At 37.7% G+C, this 19,895-nt stretch overlaps 1 protein-coding gene across 1 annotated transcript in view; it reads left to right on the top strand.

The window, feature by feature from the left end:
• Positions 1-19,281, top strand: part of pex14 (peroxisomal biogenesis factor 14) — a 37,350-nt gene extending 18,069 nt beyond the window's left edge. Inside the window, exons 4-9 of the mRNA XM_077603265.1 lie at positions 3,241-3,366; positions 6,425-6,510; positions 8,134-8,236; positions 11,189-11,286; positions 16,850-16,941; positions 18,573-19,281. Coding sequence (XP_077459391.1) covers positions 3,241-3,366; positions 6,425-6,510; positions 8,134-8,236; positions 11,189-11,286; positions 16,850-16,941; positions 18,573-18,951 — 884 coding nt within the window. The 3' untranslated portion in view covers positions 18,952-19,281. The remainder of the gene's footprint in view (positions 1-3,240; positions 3,367-6,424; positions 6,511-8,133; positions 8,237-11,188; positions 11,287-16,849; positions 16,942-18,572) is intronic.
• The last annotated feature ends 614 nt before the right edge of the window (positions 19,282-19,895 follow it).

Genomic DNA, 19,895 nt, shown 5'->3' with positions numbered 1-19,895 from the left:
TTGATTGCATGTTGCACAATCTTAACACAATAATCTCGCTGGTGCATATTATTTCACTGCACATTTGTGCCTTAATCTGCTGCGAAGGGTGCCTCTGTGGTCATATCTTCCAATTTTCAAAGACATCTTGTAGCGTGGTTTATTTCAATATTCATTGAAATATGTAATTTCTGTTTTCCCTCAACTGTCACTTGCTGGGTATGAATTGGCAATTATGCAGTCCAATATTTGTAGCTGCCCTCTCTAAGTCCTTGTTGAATGAACTGGTTAAAATATTGAAAGTTTGTCACCTAGATATGTCATGTGATATCTTCTTTTTTTCTCTTTGCCTGGGGAATAAATTGCATTTAGACACTACTCCCACTGAGCAATTGCGCCTTCCTTGTTGCTTGCCAGCATTAAATATGTTTTACTGTTTGAGTGAAATATAATGTGATGCTGTCTCATTTAGTGGATTGGGCTGTCTTCGTCCGAGACAATTAACACATACAGTACAAGCGGCAAAGTGTTGAAGCCCATTTTGAAGACCCAATTTCGCCTGGAAAATTAGTAGTTACACACATAATTACAAGAAAAATTTCATTCTCAGGACCAAGTCATTAACATTACCATCTCGTCACATGTCACTTTGACCGAAGCTTCAAAGACCGCAGCTTGCTCAGTTGTACCTACCTGTACCTGTCTTTATTTTCCTATACTTTGTAAAGCAGGCATTTTCTTTCAATGACACATAATTGACGTCTTGACTTATTTCTTTCGCTGCCCTTCTTGCTATTAGTGGACAAAATAATGCAAATAGCTTTCACCCTGAGTAGAGGGCCAGCAAGTGAGGGTCGCATAGAACACAAGTAGTCTGTCGGTCTATTACTGTACCTGGTATGAAGGTAAGGGTAAGGATAAGGTTCATCATCCCTCGTATTAATGGAATGCTATATGTAAGTGGGGTTATGTGACTCACCTCTTGGACAAAAAAATGACAATGACCAAGGCCTGCAAAGAAGGTAAAGGGATTGATGTGGTTATAAATTACTCCACGGCGCCACCTAGTCGAGGCCTTGCCTACTTTGTCATCAGTAGGGCGATAAAAATGAGGGAAATGAGAGCAGTCTCCTCTCTTTTTTTAATACATAAATGAATACGCTATGAGAGTGTATGCCATTTTCTAGCAGTTATATCAATCTAAAAGGACGTGAAGGACCGTCACCACAACTTATTAGTAGATGTTTTGATGTCATGCTCCAGCTCTTAATATCACATATGCCTTTTTCTACTTGACATAAGCTGTAACATTGAGCTTTGTTTAAAAATATTATATCCCAAATCTAATTCTTCTAAAGGACCCTTAAAAGAAGATGTGTTCACCTTTTAACCAAAATATTTCAGTACGCAATTTTTGTAATTGACAGTCCTGCCAAGGTCCTGACCCATAAAGTGCAGGAGTGCCAGAATTGGAGAAATTGATTTAATAAAAGAGCCTGACTGCCTCTTTGCCCTTAAAAATGCCGAGAGAATATGAGTCTCTGGAAATAGAGCTGTAAATAACCTGACGAGCAATGGGTTTTCCTTTAAATAAATACCGATCAGGTTTATGTTGAAAGACAATAGAAACCGTAGTCCAGATATGCAGTTTACAGTATTTATAGCTGTAATATCGAGGTGCCAGCACCGTAATTTCATGCCCCAATGAGAATGGCAAGGTCAAAGCAAATGCTTTGGCAGAGCATCTGCTAATACTGCGACTCATAAACAGCCACCGCGTGTATCAGGTGCACCAAATAATCCAGTGTAATGAAATACAGAATAGCTTTCCATTATTGTTCTTTTTTTATGGTGTCGTCATTAGGTGTAATTTATGTCTTAAAAATTCGTCTCCCCATGGGTCGATCTGAAATGGAGGTCCAGGGGTCATTCTACAGGTTTTGGAACCTCTAACAAATTCTACCAACCCTTTTTTTGTCTTTCCTTTTTATATGTAAAACCTTGTTCTCTTTTCTGTTAGATCTATGGATGCTTTCATTTGATTCTGCTGTGTTCAAATACATCAGTGACAACAGCTCAACTTTACAGCTGTACTTTTCTTGTTTTTTTTATTTGACTGTCATTTTCCTGTATGATCTCAGGTTCACTAAACAGCCGTTAAAATGTACATTCATTAAATTGTACATCTCAAGGTGAAAAGAAAACATGTCTTCGAAAAAACCTGAGATCCTTGTTAATCTCACTCAGTAATATTCACAAACACCGCTAAACATCCTGACTGAGTTTTGAATCACCTCCCACTCATACAATCTCACAATAAAGACTGGCTATTGATAATGAAGCGACAAAGGACGGCTTTTGAGACAGCTTTGGAAAGTTGCTGAAAATTACATCCCACGTTTTAGTCCTGAAAATAGCACCAGTTGGCTAGTATAGTTCAATGGGGAATGAGGAGTTGAGATACAATATTTTTTAGTTACGACCTTTTTAGTCACAGGACAAATTCCAAAGTAAAGGTAGCAGTAGCACTGTACTTCAAAAATGTTGTGGTTCATCACCTTGTATTCTTTCAACCGTTTAGGACACTGGGGTTTGCTATTTCATTCAATTAATTATAAATGCATAAAGTTGTGATTTTAGCCTCTGTTTTGACCTTATGTTTGTTAAAATCAGACCCACCTCAATAGTAACTCCCATGCTGGAATTCAACCTTTTCTTTCTACAAAAGATGTTCTTATTGGATTTTTTCCCCCCTTCCTCACTGCCGATTCTCCATCAGGGAGTCCTTTGCAATTTAATCAAAACTAAAATCATTAAAAAGATCTGAAGATTAAATTATATTGGCATTTGCACATTCATGTAATACATTTACATTACAATAAAGAAATTAAATAATAGATTTTAGCTGTCTTGAGTCTATGACATTTCCACATGGGAAATATAACAAGGAGAAGTGGACAGACTTATTTTCTTTGCCTTTGGTGACAGTTAATAGTCTTGCAGAGTTTTAGATTTCATTGGAGAGAAGCATTCCACATTATGTCCCTTAATGAACATCCCTTAAGAAGTTCTTGTACAAACTCTTTCAGGGATATTTGAACTATGAAATCTAAAGAAATCCCCAGGGCTTACAGTTGGAAAAATTATTATTATCAATCATTATTGTATGCATTTTGATAGCAAAGGACCCATTTTGTTGTTAACGTGTACCGTGCGTCCCAAAAGCCTCAGGAGTTTCTTAAATGTCATAATGGATTGCAGGCTTGACGGATGAGGAGGTTGAGTTGGCCATCCGACGCTCGGGCAGCTCAGAAGAGGTCCTGCCTTTGAGAATTGCAGGCTCTCCACTTCCACTTGATTCCCCTCACTTTGCCGCTGTTCCACACAGTAAGTGCTCATCTCGTATTTGTCCCTCACAAGAAACTCATAAACTATAGTCATCATTGGATTATAAATGTACTCTGGCAGTAAGAGAAACAACAACTGATTATTTGCAAAAGCGGCTTCTCACCAGCACTACAACATTTAAAATGGTTTAGAAAACATGAAAGCATCCATTTTATTTACACACATTATTGTATGAAAATTTCTCTAAGCAAATTCACTGGTCCATGTTTTCCTGTAAAACACTCATTAGCAAGACCCAATTCTATTTTTGCACTTTGTTCACCGTGAATAGCACCACTCACATTCTCTATTCTAACAGTTAAGTTAACCTATTCATTCTAAAAGTCTGCACGACATTTTGTCAAACATCTTTTTCATTTCTGCTCCAAACAACTAACATTAAACAAGTGGTAAAATTCAGGTTACTAGTCTAGGATATGTTGTATTTTTCCTGCACCTGTCTCGAGTCTGATATTAAAACATTTCAGTCATCATTTCATCCACAGCTAAGTGGTGCAAGATTATCACAGTGTAAACTTTGTCTTATAAGCTCTAAGCCTAATTTTGCTAAATTAGATAAATGTTGCATTTCATGTGGTGGATCTTAACTTTTTGAATTTTGAATTGGATTGTCTGTAATTCCATCTCAAAAATGTCCAATGCACAAAGATAAATAATTTGCACCCATTCTGGTTATTCCAATTGAAAGTTATTTGGCAGGGAGGAGCTGAAGGGCCCGTATTTATTGCAGTTTTACATTTTTGCTTTTAGTTTATTTGTTTTATTATGCTGTCAGCAAACAAGAATCTATATTTTTAGCTTTGTTAAATGGATAAATAAAGGTCAGATGATCTCTGGAGCATTCATGTAGAACATAGAAAGTATGGATATTTTTTCCTTAAATTCAATTTTTTAATCTTATGATCTGAACTTTTCGATATGTTACTGTTTTTGAAAGTGCTATATTAGTGACTTTTGCTCCAACCTACAATTACTGTTTCAAACTATGAATTATTACCTTCTATACTGGTTGCTAGGAAAGTTCCATGAAAGTTTTTTGGACACACTGCCATGTATTCCAGCAAAAGTCTTGATAGAGATTTCCAACCCCCAAATATGAGAGGTGCCTAGAGTTTCAAACACTTGCACTCTGGGAAGAATCCACAAGGCAACCTGTGTCTTTGTGACCTCAAGAGGTTATGAGTGCTGTCCACTGATTTACCAATGCAGAATGAAGTCTGCGCAACGCTTAACCCATATGACAATGATTCCGGATGTATTCCACCCTCATTTATTACCACACTGTCCTTGACTCCCCCGGCATCTCATGTTTTGTAATGAAAGTGATGTTGATAGGTTGGCCATGTAGTTAGGGGGACTCGCGGCTCTTCGTCCATAGTGGGGGGTTTTATATCAAAACGGCCATAAGGAAGCTGCATAATGAGGTGAGAGCGGGGAGTCTTGTATGGGGGGTCATGCCGAAAAGAGAGGGCTACCTCCCTGTGATGTCCTTGTTATAGGGACCGTACATGGGGACCTGCATCCATCTCTGTCGAAGTAATGGATACTCTGATCTCTATTTCCATGCAGTGGAAGGACAGGAAGGCCTCCACTGAACCCAATAAATTTGAGAGGAGATTGGAAAACTGGGGGATGGACTCCACTGGTCCCCAGCTTAAGTGAACAAATAAAAAACGGAATATGGCAGAGTGGAAGTGCTAGAGAAAAATGAAGAGATGGGGAAAGAATGTAAGGTCCGAAAGGGGAGGGGGAGCAGGTGAAGTCCCCATGTGATGCAGTGAGTCTTGTCCAGGGTCAACCAGCCAGACCAAGGACTCCGAGGCCTTTCAAAAGCACACTATTGTGGGACAGGTGACAGTCAATTGCAGCTATAATGTTGATGAAGACCCAAATTTATGTGGTTACCATATGAATGTTGGGAAATGATTCAAAATTTTCGAAAGGGAAGGTTAAGGATAATTCCCTGAATGCTGCAGCATCGATAAAACATGCCCTTGGAATGTAACGAATTCCCTTCACCTTGAAATTATAAACCATATACAATAGTAATTTAGTCAGTCAGTTTTTTTATTTGATTTGCATGCCAAATATTTTATTACTCAAGTAAAAAGTCACATTCAACTGTCTCCACAATATCTGTGTGCTTCTTCAGAGGCCTGGGTTCTTTATCACTTGAACCATGTTGGCAATTGTATATTGTAAAAAATAAATAAAAAAAATCAGTTCACACTTTTTTATGTGGGGAATTTCCTGTTTGGGGGGGCCCTCATGACATTTTAGACAATGACATACATTCACAGTATCGATCACTCAAAAAGACAGCGACGAACTAAATCATTATTGTTTGATTTTTAAATAATATATCATTAGAAGGAGAAAAAACATTTGATAAAATCATAGGGATTTTTCTCTTTACAATTAAAATGATTGGGGATGAATGGTTTTCTTCACTGGATGAAACATTTTAAAATTGTGCCTAAGGCTACAATCAGAACTCATGGTCTCAAATCACCAAACGATTTACTAGACAACGATCCACACTAATCTTTGCTATTTGCTTTATTTATCAAATCAGCCTCAAATTCAAAACGACAAAATGCTAGAAATAAAGTGATCAGATCATCAAAACATATAATCAATTTAAATACTTACAATATACTAAAAACTATCTGATAATGTCATCAATTGGTTAAATCAACAATTAAACATACAGTTAAAACATCCTCTTCCAACTGGAAATATTAAATATTCCAGCATTAATGTCTCCTCAAAATCTATAGAATTGATATAAATGACATGACTCCGTTAGGGAGACTGCAAGAACCTCATACTATGTGGTAATCTAGCCCTCTTTTATACGGACAGTTAAAACCAAAGAATCTGCTCAATGGTTTCACAATAGTTTGGAAAAAAAACAATTTGCTCTCTAATTTTTATCAAGTGAAATCCTAGAAATATGTTAAACAAAGAAGACTATTATTAGCTTTACTCATGATTTTTTTTCTGTTGATCTGAAATCTTGTATCCCGTTGTTAAGGTCCAAATGGATACCGATGGAGAGATTATGGTGCATTAGCTGTCATGATGGTTGGCATAACGTATGGCTGCCATCTACTTTACAAGGTGCAGTAAACTACACTCCTTCTTAGCATTTCTCCCACTGACTTTCCATTCTCTTTTTTTCCCTTTCGGTTCATATTTTGTAATATGTTAGGATCTGTCATTCTGTGATTTTACATTTTCATTTGTGGTTTGCAAATCAGTTTAATTAGTCGTCAGGCGACTTTTCTGCAGCATACAACCTTCCTTCTGGTAGACTTATTAAAGTGATCCTGCTTCATGTCAAAGTAGGTGCTCATTTAGATGCTTTGTGCCCTTCCCTCCTTACTTCTATGTCCTCTTTCAGCTATGTTTTTCTCTTTAAAAAGAAATGTGGCCAACATGGATTGAAACCTTTTTTTGACATCTGACCATCTAAAAATAATCACCCTAGGCAGTATCAGGCTTAACAGCCCTTGAACATAATATCATGTGGCCCCTTGTCCTCAGTGCAATTAATCCCACAGTGGTTGTTACTGTAGTAGCAGTCTGAGTGGCATGTGGAAGCCATTACACTTATTTCGGGGTTGCACAGAAGCTTTGGCACTCAATCTTGTGCTCGATGGCACAGCAGTTTCCTTTTTGACTGCAAGAGTAGATGACAAACTATTTGTAACTTTTCTCCAGGGCCTATTGTTCAGCCATTTCAGGTTTTTAAATTTCTTCTATCATCACCTCATGTTCTTCTCAACAGACTTTAATTTTGGAAAACACACAGTACATCAGTGTTGAGATTCCTTCATGCAGGGTTAACCAGGCCCCAGTCACCCACCAGAGTGTAGAGGTCCCCTGGGGGGACAGCACAGGTTGCTGTCATGTCAAAAGCGCACAGCGACAGTCACACCATATGTCCTGGCTATAGCCCATACTTTGTTATTGTGCACCTTGTAAACACATCAGTCACAGCAACCCACTTATTAATTACCACGTGTTGACACCCGTTTATTTTTTTCTGTAAAGTGTTTATTACTTGAGCTAGTGGGACACAGAACTGTTTCTAAATATACACTGCAGGATGTAGCCCTCCATATTCTATGATGTAGTTTCATTCTGTCTGCACTGTTTCATGCCTGAAATCAACTGTTTCAAATATTTGAATATTTGTTTTATTAAAAATGGTAAATCCCATGCATTTCCCCGTGGACCTCGCTGGCTTTGGCTGATATTGTTTTTACTTGGCCTTAATTTATAGTTGCCAGGAATTTAAATGAGGTTAATGATTAGTTTTCTTTTTCTCTTTATTGTTTACACACACTTGTTAGGAAAAAAAGAAAGACACCAAAGACAAAGCAATGTAAAGGCAAATGGAATGAATCAGAATCTCCAAATTTTGTCAATGTTTATATAAAGCCTCTAACTTGAATAAGAAACCATCTTGCTAGATTGTTAGTGTTAAAGTAATAATAACAGCAGCTGTGAAGCAATTTTCTAATCTACTAATGGCCTCAACACCTGATAGTTGAATCACTTGCTTGGACACGGAAATGCGCACTTAATCAGCCACAGTTTACACAATGATGCAGTAGTCCAATAAAACAATGTCTTTGACCCTCCACTGCCACATCCTGGTGGCCCTGTCTCCTGCTTATCTTTCGTCTACTTCCCACCAGAGAGAAGTCTAATATTGTGCCATGCTTTTAATTGCAGAAATATATCCTTCCCCTCATTATGGACAGCCGAGAGGACAAGAAGCATCTGCAGAAGATGGAGAGCAACATCGCAGCAATGAGTGGCACACTGACACAGACAGGTGAAGATTAATATCTTCATCAGTTTCTCGCTCCTTAACATTTTCCCTCATCTATCTGTTGCCAAAATTGGGAGGCCCTGCGCATTTTTAACAAATGATGCCGCTGTCATTTCGCTTTAATTTGAAATTGCTTGTTTACTGTCAGGCTCGAGCTCAATTAATTACGTTTCGCTGAAAAGCTCTTAACCTCAGAATATTAATGAGGAGTAGGGAAATGACAACTTTTCTTTCCCCTCCCTCCGCCTACCTTCTCTCATCCCCCCACCTTCCATCGCCACACCGACCCTATCCAGTGCTTCACTGTCATCATCATCATCAGCCACGCTGTGCCCATAGGTGGCTAGAAAGTTCATTTTAATTTGCCGTGTTGCTTATTATGTGCATGTTGGCTAGATGTGCATGCAGAATGGTACTGTGTGGTGTCTTGGCTCAGCATTGGCCCTTGTGGGTGATTAAGTATACACCATGGCAGGTGTGGCTGCCATGTTGGACAGGTGAGAAATCTCAAGCTAGCTGTCAGACACACAGAGAGATTCACTCGCTCTTAGTTAAAATCCATGCTTGTTGATGGTAAACAAAAGATCTTTGACAAAGCTTGGAGACAATGCCCCATTTCTTCTGGTGGTACCTACTCAACTTGTCACGGATCTACTAACTGCTGGTGGATTTGGAATAGTATAACCATGTACTAAGTGGTTCTATTTTTTCTGTTATTAATGTCATACTATTAAAATGACATCAGATATATTAGGGTAAGAAACACTGGAATGGAATGGGTAAAAATGTATTTTTCACAGTTATTTAGGAAATTTGTCATTTTATTTGTCACAGTTTAAGGTATTGTTCCCGAAGCTGTTATATTTTGACTAATTTGAGTTTCAGTTTTATGTTCATCTTGTAAAATTAATGGTTTACATTTTTTTATTTTTATAAAATGGTTCATTATTTGTGCTTTAAGCATGCCGCTGAAAAGGTTCTGAGTTCGCACAAATTACAATCATACCTCAGAATTACATATTTATGCATATGCACAAATTAAGCACAAACATTTGTGTACGCACCGTTAGTGAACGGGGCCCAATGTTCTCTTACACAGGCAGTGTTACAACTAATTTGCTGTGACTTGTAGTAGCCAAGTGGCTATTGTAGACTATGACCTGTTGTCAACAATTGGGGGTGTTGCAATTATTGTACACTCGTCACATTGCTTTCTCTTTGTCTTCGGTGCTTTCCTCCTTGCGGTTCTGAATTATAGTGACTGGGCGTCTCACTGCTGCCAATTGCTTTAACCCGCTTTTGTTAAAGTTCATGTGTTTCTCTTGTGCCAAATGTAACAAGGTGATGTATCCAGTTGAACAGGAAACTGCATTAGTCTCTCTCAGCTACACTAGCTCGATAGTAGGGGCATTGACTCCCATTATGATTTGCCGGCAACTTCACATAGACAATTAATGAATGGATCTTGGAACAACTTCAGTGCTCCCAGGCTGTAATGGAATTGTGCGGCTGTTTGGATACTCTGTGTCAGTGGGCACCATATTGGTGACCAGCTGGCCATTAAGATATACAGGCCTGGACATATGTAGTGTACATTATATTGGGGTATTTACTGAATAATTTACTGAATGGACAATATGAACCCTCCACACAGCAGCTGCAAGCCTCACTTATCATTGCATCTCATCTTTCTGTTGCGCGCTCACAAGCAAGCCCAGTGACACACACACACACACACACGTTCGTCAAAGCTACAGCTGCTTTCTGATTCATGCTTTGCCAAAGTCATTGACTTCATTACTCTTGGCTTCATGTCGGTGATGACTAGGGATAAGAAGTTATGCATTTTTGTCGATACAAAGGAGTCAAAGGTTGGACTGTGGACAGTTTGGCAGCAGTGGTTTAAAAAAATGGGCCAATGTTAATTTAGAAGTCAGAACAACACAGACTGGTGGAGTGACCCACCCTTCTGGGAAAGTCATTGTGCAGCAAGGTGTCATTAGAGACGATAGGGAAACGCTTAATTTAGTTAGCACACCCTTACTTAGTAACATTTTTAAGAGGTCGCTTGCATTTAGTTTAATTGCCACCCTCGTTGGAGACCGCAACCATGGGAAGATAAAAAATGCCGATCATGCTTCTTATAGAATATTAAATAATGTGCCGCCCATTTTAAATGCAGGTGCTGCCTTTGTCTTTGCCATATTTTGTACTCTACTTAAATTGACACAGTCTTTTCATGGTTTTCTATGCATCCCGTCCAGCCGACTGCGAATCAGGCTTTTAAGCATTGGCCTAACCACCTCAACGGTGGACCGCCACAATAACTGTTGATGGTAATCCTATTAGGCTTGATTTAACACTTAACACGCCCATGATTTATATGAATGTTTATTGGTTTCCTATAATATAATCAGCTCAGGGAAACGTAATGCATTGTTTGGTAATACATGCGTGACTGGAAGCAGGGGGCAACAAACTGTGCCCGCTGTTATTTGAAATCATACACCCGCATTCAACACCAACACTTGAACTAATTCAATCTTCAAAGTCAATGGAAAAAAGAACAATATTTATTCGGATTAGGAGCGACATTATGTCTGGCAGCCTCCTCCTAAATGAGAGCCTTGTTTTTTTTCTTTGTTGATCGTTTGAGGATTTAAGATGCATTAGAAGGCACTGTCTGGGTGGATAATGGAAGGTTACAGACAGTTATTTGATTTAAGTTCAGACACCAAAGATTAATATCTTCATCCTATGTAAAGCCCCTTCCCACCCACCACCCCTTGTGACTTTGACCAAATATTGTGTGACTATTGCCTTTGATTACAATTCTTGGTGGCCAGCTTTTAATTGCGAGATTTGCTTTTTCCCCAAAAAATGAAACTATCTTCCAGATAGGTATTTTTTCCCATTTGCTATATTGAAAATAATTTTGCTCTTTTGTTCCCTCAGTTGGACAACTGCAGCATACAATGACTTCACTCCAGGAGCTTCTGGTTCAGCAGCAGCAGAAAATCCAGGAGCTTTCCCAGGAACTGACCACAGCAGAGGTAGTTATCGACTCATCACCATCGTTTTCATCTGCATCGTCACCATCATCATCCGTTGATGCAAAAATGAACCGTGAAACATTCTAACTTTTCTACATTTTAGTAAAGATTATCTCAAAACTCGATTTTGGTACAGCGACGCATACAAAGTTTTGCTTGGGCGGATCCATCCCTTAAAACCTATGATTAGGAATTTTATAAAGTGGTTTTTAAAGTTATATAGCAAAGGCAACTCCCACCTACTATGTAAATTCTGTGAACATAATATAGGACTCTATTTTGTGACTAATCCTGGGAAATGATAAGTACGACACCGCATCAGTAGTTTAAACAATTTTGTATGGGTTTTCCTATACACTTGAAATGACCTACTGCTTAAGTTTGAGATCTGTTATAATGTTTTGGATGATCGTGGGATAGGCAGTAACTTTGAAATTGCAAAAGATTCCTATAAGAGTGCTCATCTAAACTCACTAGATCGATTAGGAGGAGAGCAAATCGGTTTCTTCTGGCCTCTAACCTCGAAAACTTCCTGTGCTGCCCTCACATATAACTGCCATAGATAGTCAGCCTTTTTATACAGTTCATCATCAGAACTAAAGATGATCAACACGCATATGGTTTGTTTCATTATAGAGCCATAATCATTTCTCTTAGCCTTGATTTTTATAGACCGTGTTGGTAATCTTTTTGGAATTTTAAGTGTTTAGATGAAGTGGCTGTGTTCTAAAAAGTGATGTGCAGTCATGAAATGTTGCTCGGTTTTTTTATAACACGGCTCGTAATTTACTTTATGATCTCTGAGCTCTGAAAAGTATCTTGGACGAGACAATCTTAGACAATGTTTTATGTCCACAGCTTGTTAAGCACATGGCTAGCATCTGGGATATCGCAGGGAAACATATGTGGTCACATCTGCTTCAGTTAAAATGAAGGGGAAAAGTAGAAGAGCCTCCCAGGGATACGATTGATTTAAAATTTTCCAGCTTACTTTGTATCATTTTGAGTTTTTAGATGCTTATTCTGTTATTCACAATAACAGACATGCTTTTTTAAATAAACATTTTAAAAGGTTGAATTTTCCATTTATCATTCCTTATAAAATGCAAAACACTTTAATTGATACCCAATGCTACTGCTGCTTTTCTGCCTGTGCTACTCTTCTTTATTCATTAACATATTCCCTGAAGTGGGAACCTGCTGATAAAATAATGGCAATAATAAGAGATATTCAAATCGCAGGTCAACATAGACGTTTTTTTTTCATTTTTCATTTCCAAATCACACATCACATTAAAATGTGTCTACTTCTTCATTTGCGGAGAGTACCTTGTTGTGAGAGCAGTAGACTATAAGAAGTATATATTTCACATCATGATACTCATTAAACAAATCGTAAACTCAGCTTTATGGTTACAGCGGACATCCTAAATTTTCCACTGGACTTATCCAGGAAGACTTGTTGGCCATGGAGGAAATTGTGAAATTGTTTTAAGATCAAGGATTTAAAACAAGAAGCACGTTTGTGTTGGTGAGTGAGTACTTCGTCGCCGTTTGTGGCTTCAAGGGTTTGCTTCACCACGCTGCTCAAATTGCGCCGCACTTAGCAATTATACCTCTCAGCACGGAAACGTGCCTTCAAGCCAACACACATGGAGCTTTGGGTTTCCACGACTGCTAAGTAAATATTTCTTGTAGTTTGAAAACCACTCATTTGTAGAGGTAATGTAGTGACCCTAAAGTTGGAAACTAAAAAAAACTCTTGCATAAAAATAGACTGGTTGGATTTTCTTGATTTGGCACTTTTTTCCCAACCCTAATTTAATATAGTCCAGGGTGACGTAAAAATGAAACAAAAATATATTCCAATGGTGCATTCTAATCTACTATTAATTAGATCTGTCAATACACCTGCAGTGTGTACCGATACATTGGATAAGCACGGTCACTTCAAGCCTAATTTCATCAAACTAGGCAGATGTGTTTGCCCAATTTACTTTGGGGAAAAAAAAACCTGATAAATGTGATTGTGAACTACTGTGATTCTCCAGTAAAGGTGTAGACTTAAATGTGTCATTACCTGCATTAACCAGTGGCTAGAAATGGTCATTCAGGTGTGTTATTATAGTATATGGGGAAAAAAAGATAATGCTTCTAAACAGGTATAAGATTTTATTTATTTTGTGTTAGCACTGACACGTGTTGTACACAAATTTACAGGCAGGCTTGTTTGATATATAGACCTGCAGTTAAATGCCGCATTTAAAGCACAAAGTTTTGGCATGGTCTTATATAGCCATTTTTAACTCTTCTGTCTTGGCTCATTTGCTGTATTCCAACTGAAGTAAAGAGTTGCCTGAGGAGGATTCATCCCTAATGTTAAACATACTGGTATATTTCTGCCCCATTATCATTACAAATCTGCCTGTTAACCGTGTTTGCCCTCCTGTCTCAACTCACTGATCGTTCGCTTTATTAGTGGGTACAGTGTTGAAGATTAGAAACCGCCTCCTAGCTTGTGCGAGACTAACTGCCAGCGGGAAATAGCATAAATAGAGTAAAATCAATTGCACTGTGCCAATGTTTCTACTCAAAAAGCCTCCTCTGGGGACTTCCTGTAGGAACTAATTTCATCATAAATATACATGCGTTATTTCAAAATATAGTGTCTGCTGGCAGAGTAACTCTGAATTAATTTGCCTTCAGACACTCTTAAACAAGGCTTGTTAAAGATCTTTTTGCTAATGGTCCAAAGGCGTTTATCTTCATTTAGGCAGATGAGCTGTTGTCCTTGGTTGCTGCTTTGTTTTCAAGCCATGTTTATTCTATTTTCTTCTTTCCAGATGCTTAGCAGAAAAAATGCCTATTAAACCATTTTATCTTTGAAAAAAAGTATGCAAAGTGTTAGTGCTGGTTACTATAGTTTTTTTATAAAAAAAAAAATTGATATCGTTTGGCTTAGTGGTTTGTATGTTTCCATTTGGGGAAAAAACAGTCTTGACTTAATTATATCTGAAGTATGCTCAAGAAGCTGAGTTTGCTGTCGCCATCTCTACTTTTAATGCCACTCACATAACAAAGAGCTCACATTGCTGAAAAATGATGCATTACATGTTTAACTAGTAGCACATACTTTATCCACATATACAACAATGCAACAACTTTGCATCAGAATTTAATCAAGATTAGGTGTACATTGGAGCAGTGAAAGCCAAAGCCACTTGTCTTGTCTTTGCAATTAAACATTCAGTCACCATGCATTTCAAAGTGGAATTGAACTGGAAAGATTTGGCAGATTTAAGTGCCGATACCGTTGAATGGAATGCAGATATTTATCTTGATTAGTGGATGGCGCAAGCATCAAATCTTACATGCTTCCGTGGTGTGTGAGATATGTCAGCACTTGAGGATGAGCACACTTTCAGTCTCAGTGGACATTGATACTCTTACAATTAGCCTGCAGCAAAGCACTTAACACTGAAGTTCCACACAAAGTGTGTGCATACACACTAACATAATGTATCTCAAAGCTGAAATTCTGCACGGACTCCGCATTTGATTAGGTTTCTTTGAATTCAATAAGACGTGTCAGAGATAGTGTTGCTCGACAGCATCAATGTAAGATAATACATGTTATGTACGTAGCAAGAGGTTAACGGTTTCATCATTAAGCCCCCCAATATGAAGCGATATACTGTATAAGAGGGCTTTTCAACCAGTCTCGCCTTGGGACCCATGATTTCTGATAACCGCAAGTAAGAACAAGCTGTCTTTTTTCTCAGGCATTTTAATTCTTTTCAGGAACTAAAGAGCCAAGTCAATAGTTCCTTGCACTCTGTTTTAAGGGCAAAATGGGGAAGCCTGGAGCAGTGCGTATAGAAAAATCAAATCAAAAGACATTATTCAAAACCAGTTTTGTTTTTTTGTCCCTTCCCTTGCTGTATTTATCTCTGTTACCTCATAAGCTTTAACCAAGTTCCTTAGGAAAATGGTTCAACTAACTTAACTTGTATCGTGGCTACAATGGACGAAAAAGTAGCTGGAGATAGCAACCAATTCTTTAAACTTGCAACATTGATGGATGGTACTTTCTAAAGTAACTCCTCTCTGTTCGCACTCATGGAAAAAGTCATATAAAACAACTGAATTTAATGGGGAAGTTGATTCATTTTGAATACATGATTTTACAGCCAAAATGAATGGGCCTTAATGAGCTGGTGACTGTAGTGAGAACTGCTTTCAGAAGAGTCCCAATGCAATGCGACTAAACATTGCTCTTTATCCACAAGGCTTTGTCGCTGATAAACCTCCAACTCTGAGAAAATACATCTCACCTCCTCCTTTTCTTTATCCCATGACGTTCACTCCTCGGCCCCCTTATTCGGTGTATGCATGTCGTCCCTTTCAGATCTGATTCAATTAATTTCGTTTAGATTTAATTACAAGCGACGGAGTCCAAATGATCACTCCTGCCCTGGTAGGAGGTCCACAATTCCTAACAAGCGTCCTCTGGTGAGTTAGGCTTAATTACGGTTTTCGTCTTGTTTTCCTTTGACTCGGCCCTTTCTCACTTGAGTATCTTCACATGATCTCGTGTTGCTTCAAACACAGCTCTTTTGTAGGAACAGACACCGTTATTACCACTATTCAGAATCAGAATTGTATTGTTATTTCATCTTCCACCATATGATTATTAAGTTGTTGTAGACGTTTAAAAAAAGAAGAAGAATTTACCTCAATATTAAAGTTCATATACCATATTTTTCGGATGAGGTCACACTTGAGTCTACGTCACACTAGCCAAAGACAATGATGAGGACAATAATACATAAGTCACACTGTAATATTTGTCGCATTTTTAGCAGGGGAATTTTTTATTTTATCAGAAACCAAGAACAAATATACGGTAAAGTTATAATAGTAAAATGGAGAACAACAGGCCAAATAGGCATCTGTTAACATAACCGTTTTTCAGAATTTATATGGCCTAAAAAAAGAACACGACAGCCAGTTTTCCTCTGGTCTCCTTCGAACTTCTCTCTTTCACAGCAAAATACAGTATGTGCATCTTGTAAAAGTTTAAATTAGTACTCAAGACGAAGCATAATTAAAATCCAATGACCTACGGGGTCAGGAGTGAAAGAGTGACGGAACCATAGCGGTACAAATGAAGAGTGTAATTGTGTACATATTGAACTCAACCCTTACCAGATGTACTTCAATTCCTTTGATTCTCCTTATGTTGTGAATCTGCATATTTTCCATTCATACTTTTTTGCCAGCCAATTGCAGGGCAATTAATATTACTTTCATTGGATTTTTTTTCTTGTCCTCAGTCAAGTAAAATAAAGATGTCGCCAGTGATGACTGATATGAATAAACAAATATTGAAAGTTTTTTGTTAACCATGTTTGCTTAGCAAATAGAATTTCTCTGTCCCTATTTTTTAATTATAAATACAGCTGCAATTATTTTTTGGGGACTGGACCGGGTGAAAATGGGGGAACTGTTAAAAGAGGGCATTTGACATTTGTTGTATGTATTGTGTGTCAAATGTTTTTAGACGGCGTCTGCATCCAGCCGAATCCTGGACAACCAAATGGTTGGGGAGCTGAAAGCTGAGATAGTCTCTTTGAAGGGTTTACTACTCAGCAGGTAACAAAGTTATCTAGTCAAGCCACACATACACTTCCTGTGTGTCTGAATGTCTGCTTACAATAAATGCCAGTACTTTTTTTCTGGTGGAGTTTTATGGATGTTGCCCATTTTGTCTTTGTGACACTAACATTTTGAATGACTTCTCTACCCAATAAAATGTGGCTAGATTTTAATCCCACCTAGCATTTGTACAGGTTCATCTATACACACCGTGTTCTTAGTTTTTAAAATACTACCATATTTTTTTTAATATCATTTTTTTATTATGACAACCCAAATTACTTCTACTCTTAGAAAACCATAAAAGTCAAATGCAGTTTTGGGGTATCGTCTCACTGAGGCCTTCGAGGTTACAGATTGTACCATTGCTTTTATTTCACAACTTGCTTTGCCAATTAACATCCTGCGGCCATCAGCATTTTAGCGCAGTCTAATGTATTTTTCATACGTTTATGGGTAAACAAGACACCAATTGCTCCTATGATATTACTTTTACTCTCACTCATTATTCAGAGTTGGAGTAATGTGAAAAACAAATGCACTATATAAATAGGAAAAATACAGTACTGTAAAACAGTACATTCCCACTTCTCAAATGTTTACATCCTTGTTTGCTTTGTTCCCCTACATCAATGTTTCAGATATTTAAACAAACTTAAATATCATTCAAAGATTATTCAGTATAATCAAACTAGTTTTTAAACTCTATATGCATTCTTATGAATTACATTTAAAGGGCCTTGGCCCTGTTTGAAAAAGTAATTGCACCCCCACAATATAATAACAGGTTGAAACACCTTTAGGAACTGTAATTGAGCATTCTTTATAATAGCAAGGTGTCATTAACATCACTAAGAAGACATCTTCAAAAAAACCTTTGACTTAACGTTCAGACGTTGACTTACTTTTTATATTAAATAGGCTTCTTCAAACCTTGTTGCGCACAAGTGATAAATGAGCCTTGTGCGGCGTCTGTAGTTGTATCACAATGCAAGGTTTGCAACCTGTGAAGTGTCTATTTGATTTGGGAGTTATGTCACAGCATTCTGCCAAGTGCTGCGTCAATTCATTAAAACCAAACACTACACTTCTCTTACTTTTTTTTTGCTAACCTCACACAGAATGCTGTGTGTGCCGTATTAATATAAGTCGTTATATTTCACGTTTCAACTGTTGAATTTTGACTTACCTAAACGTCAATATTCAAATACAATCTGTGGCTCTTAATACTGACTAATGTGTTTGCTTAATGCAATAAAAAAAACACTTTCAAATGTTTGCAGTTCAAGTTTTATTTAATACTACAGGCTATAAATTTGAAGTAGTAGTTTTAGAACAAACATTTTAGAAAAAAACGCAAGCTATTTTTTAAAATTAAAAATACTAAAAAGTATATATATATATATATATATATATATATATATATATATACATATACATATACATATACATATACATATACATATACATATACATATACATATACATATACATATACATATACATATACATATACATATACATATACATATACATATACATATACATATACATATACATATACATATACTGTACTGTATTTTTTCCAGACACAATCAAAACGGTTATTTTCATATTCTCTTTCACAGGAGACAGTTCCCTTCCACTCCCTCAATTTCCAAGATCCCATCTTGGCAGATTCCCTTGAAAGGATCCCCAGCATCAAGCCCCCAGTCGGTCAACCACAGCAGCAGCGACATCTCCCCTGTTAGCAATGAGTCAGCCAATTCCTCCCCTATCAAAGACGGAAGCATCTGCCCAAGTGATGCGCTAGGTGGGACACTCGGTGCCAATGGTGAAGTTGTAGGCCTCGAGACAACGCTACCCTTGCATTTGAAAGATCAGGCTCCCATCGAAGCGCAAGGAGAGGACCAAGTAAATGGCAATATTGACAAGGAAAAGGAAGAGGCGGGCATCCTAAGTGAGCAGACCGATGATTATCAAAGTGAAGGCAAACAGGAACACTAAAAGAGGCAGCCCGGTGCATTGGAAAGCTGTTAAATTCCCCAACATCTTTTCCAAATTCATCTAATTGTACGCGAGTCCTCAATTTACGCTCATTCTGATTCTGCCATCGTTGCTGTGGGCATCTGGTTTTTCATGGGCATTTCAAATCATGTGAAACGTCAGCGCACAAACCCAAATCTCATAGGCTGCCCGTAAGCGGTAGCAAATAAATTAGAACTAATGTAAATAAAACTAATCTAACCTCTAAACTTCTCACCAAAATGCATTGTCTTCGTAGTTATCCGATAGAGAGTGGACAGCAGAACTGTGACTGTAACTGAAGCACAGTGCATGAAGTGCTACAATTGGATGAACCTAACACAATGTGTTTAAAGATCAAGTGTGTTCTCTACTGAACAACATACAAAACAGTTGGGTTTCTTATAATAAGCCAATGTTCAATTCCTAAAGCTTTTACTTTTGCACAGCTTTTAGAAAAGCATTGATTTTACATTTTACCCCCTGGCTGTTTTTGACATGCTTACACATAATAAACACATATTCAGCATTGCACCTTCACTGTGAAGAGAACCAAGTGCTGGCATGGATGGCAAATTTGCTTTGTATTGGATGCCCCATTTAAAAATTCACAAAGATATACAAAAATATAATAATATACAGTTTCAATGTAGAATCTCAGCTCATATGCCCAAGCTCCAAGGACAATAAGCTTCTATGTAAAAAGCAAAGTTGTACAAATATTAGATTTACACTTAAAATCTTTGTGCAACAATTCTTTTGATGACATTTCATCTTGCAAATTAAACAATGGCATCCTAAATACAGCCTCACAGCCTCATGTGTGGTCAGAAGTCATATTCATCCCCTCACACACACACAAAAAAAGAACGAACCAGTTTCAGAGAAGCATTTAGCCGAGCTTTTGATGCCAATCGGAAAGGACA

Source organism: Stigmatopora argus, chromosome 1 (assembly GCF_051989625.1).
Source record: "Stigmatopora argus isolate UIUO_Sarg chromosome 1, RoL_Sarg_1.0, whole genome shotgun sequence".
NCBI classification, from domain to species: domain Eukaryota; kingdom Metazoa; phylum Chordata; class Actinopteri; order Syngnathiformes; family Syngnathidae; genus Stigmatopora; species Stigmatopora argus.
The sequence above is the reverse complement of the archived record's forward strand: the minus strand, read 5'-3'. Positions and strand labels throughout refer to the sequence as shown.